We start from the raw sequence: 23,673 nt of genomic DNA, 5'->3' as shown, positions 1-23,673 counted from the left end.
CGGGGGAAGAGAAAGGCCACGTCATGCCTTCCCAAAAGATGCGAAGCTCTGAAGAATGAATCCGTGTGGCGTAGCTAGCCTTTGCGACAAACCCTCTAGGTCCATATTTTTATCGTGGCAATTTAATCTACAGCGACTGAAATATAAATCTTTCTCCGTTCCAAATCCACATGACTGAAAACAAGAGTGCCTAAAACCTTACTCATTTCTGTACATAATGTCACGTATATTTTTGAGGAAGACGTTATTGAAGACTATAGAGCTAGGCAGGCGGGAGCAGTTGTTGTCCTCGATATAGCGGTAATGGCGGTCGATAAACAATAGCGCAAGCTCTACATCGTTGTCTGCCAGGTAAGCTGTGCACCACCTCACAATACTGGGTGGCATTATTCCCTAAGAAAGTGCAAGACCGAAAGCATGACAGCCACGCTTTAGCGAAAAGGGGACCTAAACTACATGAAAATTTGAGGTGACTTATAAAGAGCGCAGAGTTTACTGCAAAAAATTTGCACTCTGTAGCACATGTTAGCGCAAGTAATTACTGAGGATATCCAAAAATGAAGCAGCATTTGTTACATCTGTATTTTTCTTGTCAAGAGACAGTTCGAAGGTATTTTCACTTGTTCCAGTTTTTTCGCTGATTCAAACAACCTCCGGCGGAAAATCAACCCGGATGCGACGAAAACAGAAATACAGATTATAAACACACTCGTCTTCCTTATTCCAAATTTGCAGTACATTCACCGAACAAAGCTGCCCGCAGGCAATGTATGTGTATGCTTGAACAGGTAGAAAATAATTATATCATGTCATACTGTTTTCACGCAAGCATGCGCAAATATAAGAAAAATTGAGGGACAACTTCTTCGCTCATGCGAGAGACCACCAGAAAGTAACACTGAAAATTTACTAACAGGCCAGTGCCCCAAGAATCGCGCACCAGATCCCGTTCGTGAGAGTTACGCATGCATCTGGCAGAGTAGTAACAGTGCTTCAGTCAAAAACTTCATGCTACATAATTTTTCGCTACGCCGATGCAATTAAGTTGGCTGTTTTTATATGTCCAGCACTCACTCTTTTGTTCGCGCTGCTTACGTGATGTGCAAGTCTTATTTCGAATCCCCTCCACACCATCACGGTGCCACGGCTGTTCTTTTTGAAGCAATGAATGAAGGTGATGCCTTGATTTACCTTCAGCAAAGGGTATGTTTTAATACGTAATTCAGGAAAACTTGTCCGGGTCATATCAAATTGGATTATAATATACACAGCTACCACTACGCGGAGCACGCCTGTGCAAAATGTCATCCTTCAGGCTCGTTTTACTCATCGTCGCCCCTTGAGCTAGGTGCGGTGTTGTAGCCGTATCTCTAGTCCATGGTCCTTTCGATATCTGAATGATGTAATTGTTACTACCACTGCCACTTTCCAGGCAGTAACTGTCGATCTGTTTCATGTTTCCATGCTGCCAACTCTGAACTTCCAGGCGCGACAGCTGAGCTGATGTCAGCGCAGTGTGATGGGAGCAGGCCGCCGTGAGACGTGTGACGCCACGCACTCCTCCCACCTAAGCGGGCGGAAAATGGCACGCGCACAAAACCTACAACATAACGCCATCCGCGCAAAAATAAATGAAGACTGAAAATTTAGATAATTGCACCTTCTGAATCCCAATTCGGCGATTTTACAGAAAGCCGCAGTATCCCTTTCATTACGTCAGGACCATCACTATAAAAACATGTTCTTGCGAAAGTTACTGAGGGCATCCTCAGTGAGGAAAAACAGCTCATCAGCGGTTGCATGGCACAAATGAAAGGACTGGATATGCTCCACCACATTTTCATTTTTATCACAGTAGTAGCGGACAAGCAAGTCCAGCAGCTGCACCTTGGCCTCAGGAATTGGGCTCTCGTCAATCATGATGGTGTAAAACGTGTCTGGCATGTCAAGCTCCTGAACTACTTTTGCTCCGAAATATGGCCCCAGGCCATGAGAAATAATGTACAAAACGTCCGTTTCTTAGCGAGCGCCCAGTGTTCCCACCCGACTATAACACTCGGATACATTTGACTCTGGATACTTGCAATGGGCATAAATTGCAGCTTAGGCACAGCAGATCAAATTGGCACAGCATGGCTCAACTGGCGCAGCACTTCCACCCCTGTATGGGTGGGCACGACGGTCCTTGCTCTGCTTGCGCCTCTTCCAGTCTGCGTGCCTTGGCTGCTCGCTTACGTGCCGCATCACTCCCCAAGTAGCTCACAACTGAGGGCCCTCGTGGATCCCACATTGGCAAGCGCAGTTGGGGCAAATCTTATAGTACCTACGTCGGCCCCCAGTGGCGATTAACTGGGCCAGCCCAAATCGGGCTTGCCCCTGTTGACACTGCATGGGCCCCATTCCTGTGTACCTAGGGCTACCTCAGGCCACATTCCTATATCCAGCCCACATCGGTCCCTTGTCGGGTACTTGAGGGCAGATGAAGCATCAATGTAGGCTCTATGGTGAAAAACCTCTGCTAGCCCACATAGGGCTGGCCACACGGAACCGCTACAGGTGGCACATAGGCTGTGGTGGGGCTGGGAAAAGGGTGTGCCCAAATGATGTCCACATCGGTCCCTTGTCAAGTACTTGAGGGTAAATGCAACATCAATGTGGGCTCTGTACTGAAAAAACCACTGGCATCCCAAATGGGGTGGCCCACACGAAAATGCTGTAGATCCCACAAGCCCTGGCGGGGCTGGAAAACGGACGTGTCCAAATGCTTTCCACATCTGTCCCTTGTAGGTTGCTTGATGGCAGATGCAACGTCAATGTGGGCTCTATGCTGAAGGAACCTCTGCTATCCGAAATGGAGCTGCCAACATGAAACTTGTGTAGGTCCCACATAGGCTGTGGTGGGGCTGGAAAAAGGGTGCACCCATATGCTCCCCATATTAAGACATAAGACCTTTGTCGATGTCTACCACGCAGATGCAACATAAATGCCATTTCTATATGAGAAAAACATGGCAAGCCCAAACAGGGCCGCCGATGCATTGCTGCAGGCAGTCCTGCATCGGCTAGAGGCACTGAACCAACCAGCATAACTCTATCGTACTATGCATGCGTTTTTTAATTCCCTAATTTGTATTATAGTCACTAATAACTTACTCAAATAGATAACATGTGATTATCAGCATATTTGCTCTTTTACTAAAAATTACATGTTTTTGGCTCTCGCACTGAAATAAATTGCGCAAAAGAATCAGACCATGCGCATGAACAATTGTGCCCACTTATCAGGATGCACTCGACTACCTGAGACCCTCCAAAAGTAATTAATATAATTCGGAACACACATGGGCTATCCGCGCTACCCAAGCAATAAGATGGGTTGCCTGCACAAATTGCAACTTGTGGGCTCAGTGTGGGCAACAAACAAAGGGGTGTGAAACTTGGTATACCTCCTAGCGCCCACGAATTACAGATAGTAGCACGAATTCAGTCTTCAGTTACGTCTATAGCGTTTGGTGTACGAGTTATCTTCATGACAACAGACCAGCGCAACAGGTGAGCATGGGAGGGGGGTGTTCTCATGGCATCTGCTTCACGCGCGGGCCCGATATGGAGAGATGGGTGGATGTATCATTGTCCACCTGTTGCGGGTTGGATCTAACCCTAAAGTATCCACATCTGGCCCCTGCGGGAACCATGTGGCCGTTCATATTGGACTTGCCCCTTTAGAACCTCTATTGGTCCCACTTCAATTTTGGCGGGGCCGAGATAAAAACCTAACGTTCGTTCTCAGTGGCTCCCAACACCTTGTCAAAATAGAGCCGATGGGGGAGAAGACAGAGTAAAATAACTTTGTTTGCCACTTGAGGGTTGGGATTTAGGGCACGTGGGACGAGTGTGGTTCCCAGGTGGAGGCGACATCTTGGGCCCATGAGACGAGTGCCAGATGTATCTTTTTTTCTGATATTGCGAGAAGTCGCTTCCAACCCTCCACAGAGAAAGCTGGCAGTTATGTTTATGGGGGTGGGTTTCCCTCGCATCCACAGGGAATGTGTGTCTGAGTGGCGAACACTCCGTGGTCACAATTAGGACAGATGGGGTCGTATTCCCAGCAGGTTACAATATCTCACAATACCGAACGCAATTCCCACAGTCCATTTTGACGTACCGTGAATAAGCTCCACGTGGACGGGCTACCAGCAGAGCGCCAAACACGGATCACGCTTCTTTGCGTGGCACCTGCTTCACGCGCGGACTGGACCAAAATTATGCCCGCTAATGGAGGTAAGCAGATGTAGCGTTGTCCGCCTGCTATGTGTGCAGCAGCACCGCAATTTCCTTGGGTTTTCGTACACCATTTCTTTGCTGCTGTGGCATGTTAAAATTGGTTGCGCTGCTGGTCAACAATGGTAACCGCAGCACAAGGACAATGGACGGAGAACAGCGACCATATTATCCATGGCTTTATTGACACATATATCCTTTCCGTTAGTCAGTCTAAAACAAATATTTCTCAAAATGCACTATACACCATATGTCTATGTTATAGCATTTTATACAATACCGATAATGTGGTTGAGGCACCAGAGGTTTTGAGCTTATCTCAAACGGCGCAGCTGACAATTTCAGTACATCATTTCATACATCACTCACGCAATACATGCGAGATCATTCCATGCATACTGTTCATGCAATATAGAAGTATCATTCTGTGCACAGTGAGTGCACGTAATTTAATGCATGCACGACGTACCTACCAACATCAGGCAATGCAGGCCGAATGCGGGCAGCCAAAATAGGCTACTTGCATCGGTCCCGAATAAGACAGACTGCGATGTTTGTGGGCAGCCCACTGGGTGCCGACGAGGGCTCGCATTGCAGAACCCACATTCATCCCAACGGGGATCATATGGGCTACCCATAAAGGATCAACCCACTTCATAGCCCACACTTTGTGCTACATGGCTCATACATGCTTTTGCACGCCGTTGTTTCTCCTTGTGAGTGACGCGAGGAACACTCGGTTGGTACTGCTCAAGCACTAACTGCCGCCTACTGATAGTCGGCCGATCATTGGTCTCAAGTCGGTGGGCCAACCTTGGGCCGGTGTCAAGCTAACGTACAGTGCACACACCGCTTGTTAAAGCTTAATTGTTAACAAAGGTTGGACATAAGACGTGCAGCGATTAGTTACTAATCACATAAGGGCTAACTCCAGTGCATACGTGGGGGGGACTTCCTACACCTCCCAACAGCCTCGAATTACAGACGCTAGCGACAATTCCTCTTTCTGTTACGTTCATAGTGATTGGCGTTGCAGCTACACAGCATATTAATCTTCACGACAACGGACTTCCGAAGCACGCGGTCACGGGGGGTGTTCGCATGGCATCGGGTTCACGCGCAGACTGTTCGAAAATCGGGCCCCCTAGCGGAGGTAGGCAGATGTATCGTTGCCCGCCTGCTCTGCGCGTTGTACTTGGGTTTTCATGCATTTTTTTTTTTTTGCTGTTGTGGCATGTTAAAACTAGTTGTGCTGCTGGTCAACAATGGTAACTGCAGCACTGAGCCAATGTACAAACAGATAACATATTTACCATGGTTTTATTGACACCTATATATCCTTCCCATTACTTTCAGTCGAAAAGATATCTCTCAGAGACGTCCTCGATTCATTAGCGTACCTTGTTGCTAGCTGGCGTTATTGTTTCTGTAGCAAAAAATGCCTGTTTGTGTCAGCCATTGTGTCGTTCCTTTGTTCCCACAGAGCAAGGCCCGCCGTGGTCGGCGAGTGCTCGGTAGCGTACGCGATCACGGGGTGGGGTCCGGGCGGCTTTGAACAATGTCAGCCGCGATTGAGTGGGGAGAACGTACTTATCTCCCCATTCAACCCCACACACTATATATCTACGTTACAGCACTCCCTACAATATAGATAATGTGTGTCGACGTACCAGAGGTGTAAAGTTTACCTCAAAAGGCGCAACTGACATTTTCAGTACATCATTTCGTGCATCATTCACGTGATACATATGCGATAATTCCTGCATTATTTTCATGCAATACAGAAGGATCAGTCTGTGCACAGTGAGTGCATGCTGTTACATGCATGCATGATATACCTTACAATCATAGACAATTGCAAAAAATCTGTATTAACGTACTGTAGTAACGCAGCTTCAATGGAGGTTTTTCAATTAGCCGGGACAGAAGTGGCTTGCGCTATCTTCCTCCTGCGTAGGACTTATGTCTGACCGACTACCAGGGTGATCAAAAATATGCCTCTAGTACCAAACATAGAAAACTGCTTGAATAAATGTACCTTTACAATCCTGAAGACAAATAATTTAATGAATACGTCATTTATGCGAGCTTAAAATTTTATTTAAATGCAGTCGAATTGCATTTTGTTGCCCCCAGGAGCACGTAATTAACAAAAAAAAAAGACTTGAGCAACCATGTGCGTTGGTTATTTCTTTGTTGCATTCATGGACGTGATTGGCCTGGGTGCTTCCGCACTTTTTGAGACTACTCGCAAAACCGTGGCCCATCAGCTGAATAACCTGGTGCTTTTCATATGCACGCTGCATGACGACCGGCAGTCATTCACTGTCAGACCTAGCTGGTCAGTATTCACCGAACCGTACTTCTGGTAATACGAGGACAATTGTATTCTTGATTTCGCTTTAGCTTCGCACAAAACACAGGCAGAACGTGAGCAGTGAAAAGGGGCAAATAGCACAAGTGTGCCTGCAGAACTTCGCCGTACTTGTTACTGTGCTCAAGACAGGGAGGCCTTTAGCCATTCGCTTTGTTGTGCATTCAATACAGCTGGCACTGGTGCTAAGAATATGCTTATGTGTCTGTCCTAACAAGTGTCGCTCAATGATGCCTCAATGATGCCTGTGCTGTCATTAAGCGCTGGCTGGTTGGTGCCCAGGATAGAGAGGACGGCAGAAACGACACAATGGTCATTATTTACTCAGGTATAGATTTTCTGTTTAGAGCACAAAAAGGGTTATACAGGTTGGTTTTGAACAAAAAATAAAGTGATTATCGAAAACATCCACACCAAGTTCAAGCATTCATGACACATGCAGTCAGCACTTCGGTGTTCTTATAATCAGTGGGGCTACTGGTAAAATCCAATTTGGAAAAATTTCTGAACAAATGAAATTTCCAATTTGGAGCACTTCGTAGCAGAGGAAAATCAATTTAGGAGCAGTTTTGAGCACCAATATTTCCAATCTGGAGCATTTCAGTGCATGTAGTTTTCAGTTTTTAAACCTCCTAGGTTGGCAAAAATTGGTGGAAAAATTTGAGTGTGATGTACAGATGTGCTACTCCATTAGGTTGCCATTACTGGCACAGAGTTGCACCTGAGATGTCCAATTCTGTTTTATGCAGTATAATTGAAGAGAGTTGCTTTTGCGAAATGTCATATACATTTTAATTGAAGTCCACATACACTGCACAACTCGCAGACCAATTAGCTCCGGTGTGCTGATGTGTGGCACCCTACTTTTCGTTATTCCTTAGTAAATCTGCTCCCCATTAAAACCTCTCGAGTAATTTAGAAACAGCAGCCTGTTCTGTCACGTTTTCTCTTGCACTTGTGCTTTCCTCAATCGAAAGCAAAGAGACTCATTGCCTCCGTCTCTGTGATCTAGGCGTCATGATCAGTCCCTTTGCTCTCTGAAGCATCGCTGCACCATCTATAGTGATTCATTTTTTTAACAAATGATGGAGTGCCAGCCTCACCATGTTGCACAACTGGAACGAATGGCGAAGTACAAATGAAGCAACTCCATGCAGTTGTGCCCATTTATACCGAACACTGACCTAGTAGGAATCGATACAGCAGTAAAATGCGCACTGCGGCTATGGCACAGAGTTTCGGATAGATCGAACATCCCTGGACGAGGCGCTCGGTGCACATGCATGTGACAGAAAGCAAAAAAAAATCCTCCACGCGAGTCCTGCTTTGCCGTCTCGCACACATAAACGCTTGCTACTTCTTCCACCGAGACCAAAAAACTTTCGAGCGGCCACGGCGTCTCGAGAGAACGACGAGGTTCCAACAAGATGGAAATCTTTTGCCACGCCTCGCCGCGTCGCATAGTCGCTTGCATGACGTACCACCTTTAGGTGTGAATCTCTCAGGAGAGATGTCAAGTGGTTAACACTTTTTGTATTTCCGATGCCCTCATCATGCGTTATATTGATGTCATAGAGGGCAATAATAGGTCTGATCGCTCCTCAATCGAACCGCGCGAAGTGACGTGACATCATTCTGCGTTGGAGCATGTTCGTCAGTAACCATTAGATATCACCCGAGCTCTACGTATCGGTCAAGAATGTGTTCAAACAGAGACGAAATGTTATACCACAGCAGAAAAATCTTGCCGCCACTCCTGCGCAGCTGCGTGGCTCTTAGCTAAAGTGTATGGGCGGCTTGCGCCTTGGAGCAAGTTTCGTCGTCAGACACATTTCGTGCGAGATTTCACAAATGCGTCTTGTGTTGGGTTTTATGGAACAAAGTAACTGCCTGCATGGAACGGGCACTTCCCACGAGCTGCTTCTCGCCAGTGCTCACCTAATCCGGCATTCTGGAAAATTCGATGTGCCGACTGACTGGAAATTGTCAAATGCGTGCGTGTTAATTATCCCACCACATAATTTTTGTGCCATAATTGAATGCAACCTTTGATCGGTTGATTCACGCTAAGCCTACTCGACCAGTCAGTCGGAATGGTGCCGACGAAAGGTACACTCCAAAGTCATGCAAGCCCGAGAATGTCAGCCTCCATCTCGACGCGTGTGCTGCTCGTGTTTTGTGAGAGAAACGGACGGCGGCGCAAAAACACGTGCCAAAACTTCGCCGGGCCAATGGCTCACACATATATGGCATCAGTATACCACCGAAGCCAGCAATGTGATGCCCATTTTTACTGGCCCATTTGCTGCAAACTTTGGGACATAAGTAGCGGATGACAAGTGGCAATCTTGTTCAAGTGGGCTTCAACAGACTAACATTTTCAAACAGTGGCGAGAACTGTCATATTGATCTTACCATATCTTACCTTACTTGTCATATTGAATCTGTCATAATGAAGCTTACCTGCCATGGTGGCTCAGTAGTTAGAGCGCTCAGCTACTGAGCCAGAGTTTCCGGGTTCGAACCCGCCCACGTTTCGATGGAGGTGAAATGCAAAGGTGCCGTGTGCTGTGCGATGTCAGTGTTAAAGATCCCCAAAATTATTCCGGAGCCCTCCACTAAGGTACCTCTTTCTTCCTTTCTTCTATCACTCCTTGCTTTATCCCTTTCCTTACGGAGCAGTTCAGATGTCCAGCCAGATGCGAGACATATACTGTGCCATTTCGTTTCCTCAAAAACCAAGTTTCAATTTATTTTAGCAGTTTGGCACAATTTTGCCCATTTTTATCAGGACGGCACAGTTATACTGGTTTGGCACAGTTTTCCGTAAGAGTGAGATCACAGCAAAATGTTCCTCACAATACTGAGTGTCGTGAAAGAAAATCTGTGCCCAAAAGTACATGCGTTGGCTATTCGTGCCGCGCATACCTAGCAAGAAACTTTCCACAAATGAGTGATTTTGAATCAGATGGTTAGGCACATTTCTGTTTTAACATTCGGGCCAGTGTGGGAGCAACGTTGGAGGTAGGCCTCGACTCAATGCCAGGCCAGCAGCATGCCGACTTCAGCCCTTTCAGTTGCAGGTTAAACCAATGGAGCTAAGTCCGGTATTCATGGTTGGCCTGAGGTTGGAACACCAAATGTTTTCCCACGGTTGCCAGCAAGCCGGTGCTTCATACTGCAGCTACCCTTCGGCTGTGCATTCGTCGCCCTCGCTATACCTCTCCTTCCACGGTAACCGCCCTCCGATTGCATTCTTATGCTCTTGCCAAACCCTCCTCCTTCCATCTTCTACGATAACTGCCCTCTGATTGCACATTCTTGTGCTCTTGCCATACCCTCCTCATTCCATATTCAATGGTAACTGCCTTTCAATTGCAGAATCTTATGCTCTTGCCCTACCTTCCTCCTCCCATCTTCTATAGAAACTGCCCTCCGATTGCACATTCTTATGCTCTTACCATACCCTCCTCCTTCCATCTTCTACGATAACCGCCCTCTGATAGCACATTCTTGTGCTCTTAGCATACCCCCCCCCCTCCTTCCACGATAACCGCCCTCCGATTTCACAATCTTTTGCTCTTGCCGTACCTTCTTCCTTCTATCTTCTATGAACACCGCCCTCCGATTGCGCATTCTTATGCTCTTGTTATACCCTCCTCTTTCCATCTACGATAACTGCCCTCCGATTGCACATTTCTGTGCTCTTGCCATACCCTCCTTCTTCCATCTCTTACGGTAACCGCTGCCTGGCTGTGTATTCGTCGCCCTCGCTATACCTCTCCTTCCATGGTAACCGCCCTCCGATTGCATTCTTATGCTCCTGCCAAACACTCCTGCTTCTATCTTCTACGATAACCACCCTCCAATTGCACATTCTTGTGCTCTTGCTATACCCTCCTCCTTTCATTATCTATGGTAACCACCTTCTGAGCAGTTCCCATATCATCCACCCTTCAGTTACATAATACAGTAAAAGCTCATTAGTGTGACCCTGTTAATTTGGAAATGCGGATAACAATTCGAACTGCCAACCCGTTCCCGGCCAATGCCTATGCAAGTCTATGCGGTGACACACACTCGTTAATTCGAATGTTACGTGTCTCGCACCTGTCAACTCGAAAGAGCTCCCGAAGCAAGGCCGCATCCAGGTATGACTGGCGCAGCAATAGAGTGTCGAAATAGCTCTATTCAAAACCTGAATTCAATGCTGCAGTCTCTCGCGGCCCGCACGCCTCTGACAGCGGCAGATGTGACGACGAACGGACGATCCGACTTCAAGAGGGCTGGCCGCTTAGTTTCGGTTTCACTTGTCTGAGCTACACGCCAGCCTGCTGCGACCGCGTGTCAACCAGCCAGCATCAGCCGCCCAACTCCACGTTTCGGATGCTGATTGGCATGCCACTGGTGTTTTCTGCCCCCTTCTCCTTTTTTATTTTCCCCACTTGGCGCTGCTCAACGGTTTTGGTTTGGTTTATGAGGATTTAAAGTCTCACAGTGATTCAGGCTATGAGGGATGCCATAGTGGAAGGCTCCGGAGATTTTGACCACCTGGAGTTCTTTAACGTCCACTGACATTGCACGGTACACAGGCCTCTAGAATTTTGCCTGCATCGAAATTTGACTGCCGCGGCCGGGATCACGACCGCGTGTTTCGGACCAGCAGCCAAGCGCCATAACAACTGAGCCACCACGGCAGGTCTCAGCGTTTTCCCCACTTCCATCCGTGTGATTTTGTTCTTCCAGCATGCCAAAACTGCGGTCTCGTTATGCGCCATTTGATGGTTGTGTGGTGAAACCTCCTAACACTCGACGGTGCCGCTTACGAGTGCTGTGATACGGTAGTGGCGGAACTCCACCATGTTGCACCGTGAACGATGCTGGGTATGCCACGACGATTTTGGAGCAGTTCAGCTTAGATGCTCCCGACAGTATGCACTCAAAAAATCATTATTGGAAACATGCCAAACAGTCACTGCCATGCCATTCTTATCTCAGAAACAGGCACCCGTTGCCCAGTATTCCACCAAATAATTTTTCGAACATTTTTTCTGGTCCCTTGCAGTTCGGATTAACGAGCTTTCAGTGTACTACTATAATAGCAGGCAAAATCTAGAAAACAGGCCTTCAACAGCTATCGCTGTAAAAAAAAAGGCTGTGGTAATGCTCGTAGCAGCCTTCCTTAAAGAGCACAGAGTCATCCAATGTTTGGCCTCGCCTCTTACTGCAGTAGCACCAAAAGAAGCAGGTCATTTGATGATTCTGTCATTGGCTAGAAGCTTTTATGCAACCTATTCACATATTTTGCTCTACTTAAGCCATAGATACCAAATGGCCCTTTATTATGAACTACAGCGCAGCCTGTCTTTATCATTCAATATTGTTCCGCATAGTTTCCACTTCCCAAGAATTTAGCATAGTCTACTCAGGTTTACTAAGCAATGCGTGACGTCCCGCAAATGATAATGCATACTGTGCATCATTGTCGTGAAATTCCGTCATGTTCGAAAGTGCCAGGGATGTGCACAAATCTGCATACTCTGACTAGCACCATCTGAGTAAGAATCCGGGTTTGTGAGTGCATTGCTGGCATGATCACCATGCACCAGAGCCACAATTGGAAACGACCAAACAAGATAATCAGTAGGAGCAAACCAGCACGTTTGGATTCAGATCAGAGGTGATCTCCTGAAACTAATTACCCTATTCACCCGCAGATTCAAAGTTAATACGAGGGAGAGGGATACCAGATAATGCAAAGAGGGGAGCCTTGACCACCTTCGGGAAGGTTGTTTTACCCCACGGGCAAGTGGAGCCACCCTGGTGATGAAACTAATGCCTTGTTCAAGATGGCTGCCATGGAACCTCCAAGTCAAGAAAAATCAAGCTTTGGTTATACCACTCGGGAAGACCCCATTTCTGTGTCTGAACTCTGATCAGCATATAAGAGAATATCCACTTGCAGAATGTTTTGAACATCTTGCAATGCCTTCAAAGAACATATAGTTAGCTTACTTGTCATATGCTTAGCTCAAGCTCTCATAATAATTTTTTTCATTGAACAAAACACAAACCAAACATGCATTGATTCCCCCTCCCCAAAGAGTAATGGGCCCAAGGTGCAAACAAATGATTATGAGTAAAATGAACACAATAAATTTGATTTTTTCCAGGTAATGTTTTGAGATAATTTCTGTTTTTTAGAATCAACCATGAATACTGGGTGTCCCATTTAACTTTAGCCAAACACTAAAAATATATCAAGGCACAATAGGTGGAACACACTTCAACCATGTTGTTTATCCCAATACATTGTAAGTCAGAGTAGTTTTATTTTTTGTTCAGTTGACTACCATATTCTCCTGTTACAAGTCAAACCTACAGGTATGTATAATTCAAATCCCCCTGCAAACCACAGTTTCAAAACTCACGCTTAAGTCACATCAGTGTATAATATGCACCTATTCATTCTGTAAGCACCATGAAAATGTGCTAAGGATCCTTTCACCAGAGTATGAAAAAAACAGGTGCTTGCGGCATCTGCCATGCACAGACGTTTCTCGAGCTATGGCCAGGATGCCTTCTTACCGTGAACTGCATTTTTTTTCTCGCTTCAATGACCTGAGTGTTCTTTTGGATTTGAACTGGTCCCAAACCATTTTTTCGCTTTCATCAAACTGTCTTTCTGCTGCCAGGTTCCCATTCTTCAGCACATATTCAAAGGCAGCAACTTGAACTTTGCATCACAGCTAGCTCCTTCACCACACAGGTAGTGTCATATTGAGCAGGAACACATGATGTGTGCGAAGCGAAATGGACGTGACACCAAAATCGACTTTCAAGAATGTGGCTGGACCAGCTGCACTGGATGAGGCGATGGCATGCATTTTGTGCACCTCTGCATTTAGTCTTGTAGTGGCAAGATCATGCAATTCCACCTATTAGATAACATCATAAACTAACTTGATTTTTGCTCTTTTACACGTCGATTTTGCATAGTTACTGGACTTGGCAAAAGACTGTGCACAGTGGTGCACCATTTTTGCCATATACAAATACAAGTCATACCTTTATAGAAGACAAACCAATGAGCAATTAAGAAAAAAAAAACATAGTTATACACCACAAAATGCAGCAATTAAATAAAATGAAAACTTACTTTTTAGCTATTGCCCTCCAAGCAGAAGTTCCAGTGCCAAACTACAGAGCATCCCAAAAACGTCTCATTCATCAGTTTTAATTTTTGTGAGTGCTGTACGTTAGTGTTTCAATGTTGAAAAGAAAGGCTACGAAATATGAAAAAAAAAAAGAAAAACAGGTGAAGTTCCACTGATGTGCCACCCTTCAGTACTTTAAAATGTAAAAATTTCTAATTCGCCTGATGGTGCCGCGAATGTGACAGTACAAAAACAATGACAGCGCTAATAGTGGCAAAAATGGAAGTAATACCACTTGCGACCTGGCCACGTTCAATGCAAAAGGAATGGGCGCGATTCGCAGTTGCATTATAAAGGCTGAAACTCTAAGGTTGGTTGTCTGTCGGGCTGAAGGGAAACCACCAACATGAGCAACAAAGCAATGCATTGGGATGCAAAGGCACAAGCTGTGAGATGCAGACACAGAAATGCCAGCCGAGCACTAAGATTGCTGCTTAGTGTTTTGTTTTGGTTTATGGGGGTTTAACGTCCCAAAGAAACTCAGGCTATGGGGGACGCCGTAGTGAAGGGCTTCGGAACTTTCGACCAACTGGGGTTCTTTAACATGCACTTACATTGCACAGTATATGGGCCTCTTAGTGTTTTGGACTGCATATTGCCTCAGACAACCACCGTGCCCACTGAACTTAGCCAGGTTGTAGGTGTTACTTTCAATTCTGCCACCAGCACCTTCATTGTTATTGCTGTTATATTTACAGCACCATTGATTGCAACTACGTTCACAAGTTGTACTTTAAAGAGCACTGTGGTCATGGGCCACGAGCTGATAGTCCCGTTTTTTTTCATACTTCACATTACTTCTCTTGAATCAAGCACATTTCAGGTATGCTTCCAAAAGCACTGATAACAGGTTCTAACCTGTATCTGCATCTTCCAACCTGCATTGTCTCAGAGGCTGCAATATGTTCTATATAAAATAAAACCTGGAGAAAATGATCTATACCACACATAGAAACAAGTGATGAATCACACAATTCTTTAGGTAATCTATACAGTTTGGCATTGGAATATCTGCCCAAAATGCAATAGCAAAAAGTTTTTATTTTAATTACTCAAGTGAACAAGCTATAAAAATACTCTATGCACAATGATGATCCACATGATTTAAGATGCCTCCATCTATTGTGCCTCAGGTCATTTTTTAATCTCTGCCTAAAGTTACTCAGGACATCAGGTATACGAAGTATAGTATAGCCTAGATATATACAACCCGGATATTTTGTATTATTGGCTATATTGAACAGGGATTATTCCATTGAAACTCTTGTGCAAAAGTACAAGAAACACACAAAAATCTCTTTAATCACTCTTAGAGCATTTTAAGTGCTCTTTAATCACTTTTAAAGTGCGAAGACTGGTTGCCTGTGCAGCCATGAGCACCTGCTGGCAGGCTAGAGCTGTGCAACTGCATGATGAGGTGAATGAGGTGTGTGCTTGAGGTGGCTCCGGTCTCTTGCACTTTTCCTATTGTCAATCACCGTCATGCACCTAGTATCCTTGGCTGTTGAAAGTGTTGCTGAAACCCACGCTAGCTTAATTTTAACAAGTGATTATTGAATTGATAGTGCACTGGTAACAGGATTAGATATGAGAAGCAGTGGTTAGTTCCAAAGCACTATCTCCTGTGACTTTGATCCAAAGCAGGTTAGGCTAGCAATGCCTAGAGAACAGTGCATTGCCAGTATGCCAGTGGGCAGCACGTCGCTGCAAGAAGTGCATCACTAGCGTGAGAGCAATGTATTCTTGCTTATCTGCTGCCATGTTGTATACATCAAATTAAAAATATATTGCACTATTTCGTGATCTCCTTTGAGTTCGATATATCCAGGTTCGAATGTATAAGCAAATATTGTATTCAATGTACAGGCAATTTCAATTATTAGCATTCACTTCAAAACCAAAAATTTGACATTCACACACCCCTAGTCTAAAGTCAGACCTTGCAAGGTTTCATGTATCTCCTAATCCATGTTTTTTGTTTCTTTCATGACCACTGCACTGCTAACCCACACTGGGGTGTTGCCATTTCCATCCCAACCAAAAGTGCACACCACTCTCAGTCAACACTTTTCTTCTTTTAGCCCCACAGGCAGTAAAATCCTCATGACTGCTTCTTTCCCTTGCTTTCTGCCGGTACTTACCATGGCCTTCCTGTTGAGCAGTGGATCCAGGATGTTGTCCAAGCTGGCACTCTGCTGCAACTGGTCCAGGTGAAGAGACCTGCAAGCACAGCCTTTCACTAATGCCTTCCTGGCATCAACAGAAACAGCTGTAGCAGAGAATGCTAGTAACACAAAGGCATACTCAGCTCCCTAAGTATACTTATTGTTGCTTGCCCTCAGCTTGAAACACTCCATGCTGCCTTCAGACACCCAAGACAGAAGAATAAAGAAATATACAAGAAAATATCATCTGGCAGAGTTTCCGTATCGAAAGGCACCCACATGGTACTATATGTGTATTGAGTATTCACAAACTAACTAGTTATGCTTTAAAGAAGCAAACACCAAATTTTAGAGGTGTTTACTCTCTTTAGAATAATGTGTAGCACATTAAAATTATAAGACAGCTATGTGGATTGTGCCAGTAAGTGGCAAATAATTTATAATTCAATTTTTTTCTCTGATGCTGTTTTGGTTTCAATAGCCAAACTACGGATGCAATGTAAAAGATGCATTCTGGTCGTATCAGACATAAAAATTGCAGTATGGTAGCTGCTTTCTTTGTTTTGGTTCACAAAAACTCTTAAGCAAGCCTGCCCAAAAGCTGGAATGACAAAAACAAAGACGCAGCAATTCTATCGGAGATTTAGTATATGTCACGTGATCTCAAATTTTCTGTGACATCATGTCATTCAGCTGTTGAAACCTAAACAGCATGAGAAAAATAATTCAATTATGAATTATTCAACTGGTGTAGGTGAATTCCATGTCATGACCCATGTTTACCATTGTCCAACGCATCACTCCAAAAAAAACATGAGACCGTGAATTTGGTATGTCTACTTTCCTAATGGGTCACCAACTCTATTTAAAGCCTTCAGTAATCTGGCAGTGCAACAGCACAAAGCTGCTTTGAACACAGCCAGCCCCGTCACTTAAGCGTGCTGTACGCTCTTTTCCCATTTCTAGGTGCCAGTCATATTCGTGCTTTAGTTCTTGAGCAAATGCATAACAAGTGCATTCACTGGATTTTTTTAAATAGTGGCATAGCTTTGTGCCAAGGCGAGTGAGAGTATGCCATTTCGGGGGTTCAGAACTAGTCCAGCCATCTGCAAGTGCACTGAACCATCATTTTAATGGTGCAATTAAGGTGGCAGGAAGACTGCCTTATGAAAGTGTACTAATAAGTGTACTAAAGAGTGCTAACCATTTTCTTGCACTGTGCGAGTCCTCAAATCAAAGCATAAAGCAAACTAGTGTTCATTACTAGATATTTTAATCATATTGGAAAAAGAATGCCAGTAGTGTCTTGCACACATTTCTGCTGGACTAGAGTGTGATGCCCCTTCCAGTACACTGGAAGTGCCTTCACACTATTGCATTTCTTCTATTCCAGCATTCTTCTGTCAAAGCTATGTTCTAACATGCTTGCAGCCTATAGGTGTGGTGCATGTGCAGGCTAGAGAGCACAGCTGAAATTCTCCTCTTCCACCACCACTTCTTTAGGGCAGGCTGTCTCAAGACTCAACCTTGCAACTCCCCTAGAGCAAACTATTAGATAATTAGCTATGCCAACATCAGCTAAGTCCACTGTGCACAAAGGCCACACCCAGTGACCTCCCACTATCCCAGTCTAACCCTGGACATAACTTTCACCTTTGTGAATTTCCTGTCCACATCATTCTTGGTTCTCAGCCATCCTCAATGCTTACAATTACTTTGTGTCACTGATGACTCAACAATAGAATCAAAGGGAGTCGAGAATGGAGGTTGTGATGAAGAATGCCCAGCAAAAAGATTAAATAAAAAGGGCTAACAAGCCTGATTTTTTTTTTTGGTTTTTAGTTTTCTGCTTGCTGCTTTCAAAACCAATCCTCCTTAAGACTACCTTGTATCGACCTCTTGGGCTGGCACTTGGCTGTGTGCTTCTTGAAAATCTCTGCTCTGTTTGAGGGTGTACTCGAGGAAGTCCTCACATTTACGAATGAAGTTTAGCTTAACTGGAAGGTTTGCTATGACATGCTCACTGATTTGACTTCCATCATTTCTTAACAATTCTTCACGAGAACTTCTTCCAAGTGTCAAACAGAAAAACCAAACCAACAAGACTGAGATGACTGGACAGCTGAAATGTTTGAAGAACCCATCCACTTTCCATCAGCAGCCCCCGCTGGCTCTTCATGGCCCATGTACTCAACTGGCTAAAGGCCCTCAAATGCCGAACTAGTCGTCACGGCAAAGGCAACCGTATGTTGATGCTGTGTTCATGCATGCTGCTGCCTCAGTGAATGCGTGTACATCTAACCAGACCCAAATCCAAGGCACATGCCTCTCCCAAACAGGCTGAGTCAGGAGTGAGGGTTCTATATCCATTGTATAGCTATACGGCAAGCCATTCTATAACTTGCTATCCAAGTTAGCTTAGTTAAAAGAGCGACTGCTCCGGTGAAGCAGTGGTCCCAAGTTTGCACCCCAGAACAGGACAAATTTTTCTTTAACTACGAAGTTTATGAAGAAGCTGTATAGCTTTCCTTTTTAGCTATATGGCTGTGCTTTGGTATATGCCAATGATTAATCACTCCCTGATTATATGAAAAGCTAGAACTGTCCAGTAAAATCAAGACCAGCTGACAAACTTTGTCAGCAAATTCCCAGTCACCCATTCAATGCATTAAAGGTTCCATCAAAATACCATTTATTAATCTTAAGTTTGCCCTGAACATCAAATCACATTTCTTTAATTCGCACTGCTCTGTTTCAATCTGCTCAAGTAGCATGTGTGCAAGTACACGAAATTTTTGCACATGAAATGCTTTTAGTGACTGCCGTCAGTGTGCCGTGGGTGGCCATGGTGCCAGCCCGGACGGAGAAAACATGGGCGAGCGAAATTGGCATCAGCGAAAAAGGAGGATATGGCACTAAAACAAAGGGAAAAGGGAGAACACACAGGAGAACCTAAACGAACTTTGGCGAAACTTTCAGTCACCCCCTGGTGCCTACCACTGGAGCAGTGTCACTGGAGTAGTGCATGTGTCAACAACAGTGTCTTCCTACTCTCGTGGTGGGCGAAGCCAGCACAGGACACAAAGGAGCCTACGCTCTGGCCTGCAGTCCGAGTACACACATGCATACCACTTGTGACGTGTGAGCCAAGTGAGAGCACCGCGCGTGTTGACTTATACGCAACACACATGGTGCTCGCTTGCAGGTAACTAGCCTCGAGCGGAGGTGCGGACATTAAGGCACCCTGTCTCATGTGGAGGCATGGTGCTATGCCTCGGTGTGATGCAGACCCCGTAGCAAACAGTTCGGGATGCAGAAAGTAGCGGTCCTGGATCTTGCAACCTGCAACCTGAGCGACACTGCGGATGGATGGTCATGATTGGCTGGGGCAAGACCATGCCTTGCAACGATGTTCAATTTTTAGAAAGTGCCACACCAGTACTGCAAAACATTTCATGTTTGCATCTACTCTCAACTATGAAAGAGAGTTCACTTTTGTTAGTGACTGCTGTTTTCCCACTACCTTCCCCTTTCTTGCAGTCCAACTGCCCATATTAAATACCAATCACTGCTTACACAGTTCCGTCCTCATGAATGGCACACAAACTGCAATATGCATGCACTTTCCACGATACATGCTGGACTAGGCATCCAAAATAGATATACTGGCAAGGTTTGAAGGTCACACCATCCTGAAATTATAGTAAAGGTCCCTCAAAATGACCCTAGCTACAGTGAACGCTCACTCCAGATGAGCAAAAGGCACATTAGGGTCATGGCCCACAGTATCAATAGGAATAAATGACCCAGAGACATGGGGCTCAGCTAAAGTATGTGGAGTTGCATACACGATGCCAATCACTATCACGGACATATGTAAAATATCCTGATGTCAACAGCTTTTGTCCTTTGTGCAAAGAACTCAAGAGCAAGTGGGCTACAGTAGAGGAGACACAAAAAAGAAAAAGCCTGTGCAGCCTTGCCCCCACAGCTGCTTGCAAAAGCTCTGAAATCACTGGATCTACTTACCTGCCAGGAGAAGCAATCTCATGGCAGAGAAGGTGAGAAGGCAAGCGGGCCACTCATGAGCAGTAAAACCTATCCCACCTGGCCCCCTTCATTTTGTCATAGGACCTCGTGCTTCTTTTTAGGGAGACTTAGGAAAGGAGAGATGCTAGCATGCAGCAACCAAACTATGCAACACTCATCCTTAGTAGAGGTTCACATGTCAGCTGGATAGCAGCTGTGCTAGATTTCCTCTGGCCTCAGTCACTAATCTATCCAAAGCCAGATAAATCCCCCATGCCCCTGAAATAGCCCACAGCATCTGGTTCACAAATTCGCACAATCAAATCTTAAAAGTCAATAAGACTTCCAAGAGTGCTTGCCTGCAGCTGCACCACTCAGCCATCTTCGTTAATGTGGCTCCAGGGTTATCATTAACAGCATGAATTCATGTAAAATATGCCTAATACACTACCTTTCTTGACCTGCAACTTGGCTCAGGTATGTTAGGGACGTTATATGGAATGGAGTAGTCTCTAGAGCACAAAAACTTGCTCTCACATCATATAGCACCCATGCATATAGCATCAGTGCACCTGCACCTTAGGCTAGCTTTGGTTCAGCACCCAGCAAAAAGCTAGCTCTCTGGCAAAAAAACAGATTAGACAAAGATAGTAAAAAGGGCAGAAAAAATGCTACACAAATTTTTCCACTTACTCCAAGGTGAAAAGCCTGCGATTCTGTGATTTTTTAGACGTGTTTTGAGATTAATAAGAAAAGAATGAATGTTTATATTAGAAAGTTGTGCTGCACAAACATTTACATTGTGATCATTATATTGTTTATGTATGGTTATATAATTGCACCTTGCTGTTTTGTGTTCGAGTGGTGCTGAGGGCCCAGTCAGGCATATTGATTTTCACCTTTTGCCCTCTGCACCAAGGCACTGTGTTGTCTGAAACTCTTGAATAATAAAAAAACAATCGCTGTGCTCCAAGCCACTTCTTCCATGGGAGTGCTCTCTCCCAGGCCCACCTGCACTACACAGCCACACAAGGAACACTCTCAAGCATGTCTACTCACACGCCCACCTGAGTAACTTTCTTGCTAGACTGCAGGCAGACACAGAAGAGCTTTCAGTTGCAAAATACAATTACAGCAAAATGCAAGACCTTTGTACTGCTGCTGCTGTGAAGCAAAGTGCCACAGGCATAGAAAAATCCACCTCTGAATGCACAAAAATTGAAGACGTGCTCACAATTGCACAATAAATAATGACAACCTTCCACTTTTGGTTCAAAGCAGCCCCTGATGGACTGGCAGATTGGCTGAAAGAACGTGTTAGAATGACAGATTCATAAAGTGCAACACACCTCAGCATGCTGGCCTGCTGACCGTCCACTACACGTTACTCATGCCATTTCGTAATAAGCGAGGCTTAAGTGGGTGTTTACCTAAAAAAAACCACTAATTGACCAATCAGCACCAAAACTTCACTGGGATAGCAGCAACATGCATGCAAGGTGTATGTTCAGCTAGTCAGCTTCATAGAGTTCAGGGTGCTAAGCACAGTCCACACACTCTCAACTTTGGAGTGCAATGACCAAACGCTGTGCATCACTGAAGTTTGTTATAAATAAGCTCCACTGTAAATCTTTTAATGTACCATAGTGCACACACTCCACTCTTGCCCACAGTGGGTTAAATGTTGGGCCCAGTTTCCTGCATCGTATATTGGAATTATCCATACAGTAATGTGCTTCTCTCAATCACAATATACAACCATATTCTCAAGTCAGGCATAAATGGCCAGCGGCTCTTTGAACTCAGCCACAGTGCAAAGCAGCGCACTAGATGAGAGAGGCAAAAGATGTACGTGATGACAGCTGTCCATCCATTTGTGCCATTTACTGTTAAGGGCACAGGAAAAATACAATGCCCAGAAAAATGAAAATATGTCACTGCAAGGTGCCGCCTTAAACTAATTCGCTGCCCCATGCAGCGTGCATGAAAAGGCCTTCCGCACTGCCTGTTTTCAATAACGATGAAAAGAAACAAAAAACACAAACAAAATTCAACACCACCATGATGTGCTCCCACCTGTTGACAATACATATAGAAGTGATGTTCCGAAAATTAGGGTGCTTTGATTGATCAGTGCTGCTTTTCAGGGTGGAGGCATGACTCTGGTTGGTGCCATGTTGGTTTGACTCCCTTTTTTGGTTGCACTGAGCGCAGTGCGGTGGCAGGCAGTGTGGAAGACAAATTTGCCATTTATATTGTAAATTCTACCCATCTGGTACTAAAAAAGATGAGAGTTGTGCCAGAGACTGATCAAACAATAAATTTTAGTCAGCTGTGAAATGTATGAATGTATCACACCTCACATTCGGAGAAACCCTGTGCCTTGTGAGCAGTAGTTACCCAGGGGGAACGAATGTAGCATATTTCTATGCAAGTCATTGATGCACATACTAGAATACATAAATACTTTTCCAACAATCATGAGGCTTTATTGCAAGCTGCAGCACAGCCGTATCCCGCCGACTCTGGTATAAAAGAAATGTCGGAATGTGGGGGAAAAGGGCTCCTTCCATTTGCGTCACACTAACAAGAAATTAAAGGAATACTTCCCCTGGCAAATTTTGTCTGTCACAGTTCTTTTTTGCCTCTTTTGCTCACAGCAGCAGAGATTAGATATTCTGTTGACGCGATCAACTACTCAAAGCTGAGGCAGCAAGCACACGTTTTGGGACGATCGGAGCAGAAGGCTCCGTCGAAGGAAGGTGACATTTGCTCCTCTGACTCCCCTTTCATAGTTTAGCCCAGAGTGTTTAGCCCTCGGGTGCAGCAATGAGCCGCCCAGAGTTGTCAGGCTCTTGTACCGAATTCCATTGTCATACTGCTGGGGGAGTGGGGGGTCCAAGTCCAAGCTGCTGGGGGAGTGGGGGGTCCAAGTCCAAGAATTTTGAGGGAGGGTTTCCATGTTTGCTGCTGGGACAAGATGCTGTTTATCATTATTAGCTTGGGCTATTAAGCGCTCTCCACTGCTCACACAGGATATTTTACTGCAGGGGTGCTGGTGTGGGTGCATTAAATAATGCCACTAAGTGCTTCTGCACTACAGGAATGGCTGGTGACGGCATAGGTGTCGATAATGAGTTTGCATCAGAAATGGTCGTGTCTTGGAGCCAGTAAATGTAATAGACGTATGCCGGCGTCTGAAAAAAATTGCCTACATAGAATCTGCCAGGGGCTTTTGTAATGCCCAAATGCATGTCTTCACAGAAAGGAAAATGACAGGAGTTTTAAAACCATTAAGAAGAAATAGCCCTAGCTAACTGGTTTGGAGGAAGCATTTTCTTTTTCCCTGTCACAGACTGGCAGAGTTCTAAACTGCACCAGATTGAAATTGCTGTTAGCCAGTTCTGAAGGTGGGAATGCTGGTACTGAAAGAGGCAGTTATCAGAGAGTCATTTTGGTAGTTTTTTTACAGCGACAGCTGGTAGGCACCAGTCCCTGGCTTGTGCGTTGCCGTCGGCGTACCCAGTATGTGCGTTACTAAGTTGCTATGGAAATGCACCCACTGGTTAGTATAGCAACCCGGGTATGTGTTAAGGCCTTTATTAAT

At 45.1% G+C, this 23,673-nt stretch overlaps 1 protein-coding gene across 1 annotated transcript in view; it reads right to left on the bottom strand.

The window, feature by feature from the left end:
• The window catches only part of LOC144116076 (DNA (cytosine-5)-methyltransferase 3B-like), a 297,915-nt gene that overhangs the window by 25,176 nt on the left and 249,066 nt on the right, over window positions 1–23,673 (bottom strand). The window contains exon 16 of the mRNA XM_077650730.1: window positions 16,014–16,092. Within this exon, the coding sequence (XP_077506856.1) occupies window positions 16,014–16,092 (79 nt within the window). The remainder of the gene's footprint in view (window positions 1–16,013; window positions 16,093–23,673) is intronic.

The sequence above is a fragment of the Amblyomma americanum genome, chromosome 1, assembly GCF_052857255.1.
Source record: "Amblyomma americanum isolate KBUSLIRL-KWMA chromosome 1, ASM5285725v1, whole genome shotgun sequence".
Classification (NCBI taxonomy): Eukaryota; Metazoa; Arthropoda; class Arachnida; order Ixodida; family Ixodidae; genus Amblyomma; species Amblyomma americanum.
This window is presented reverse-complemented; position numbering and strand designations above follow the sequence as displayed.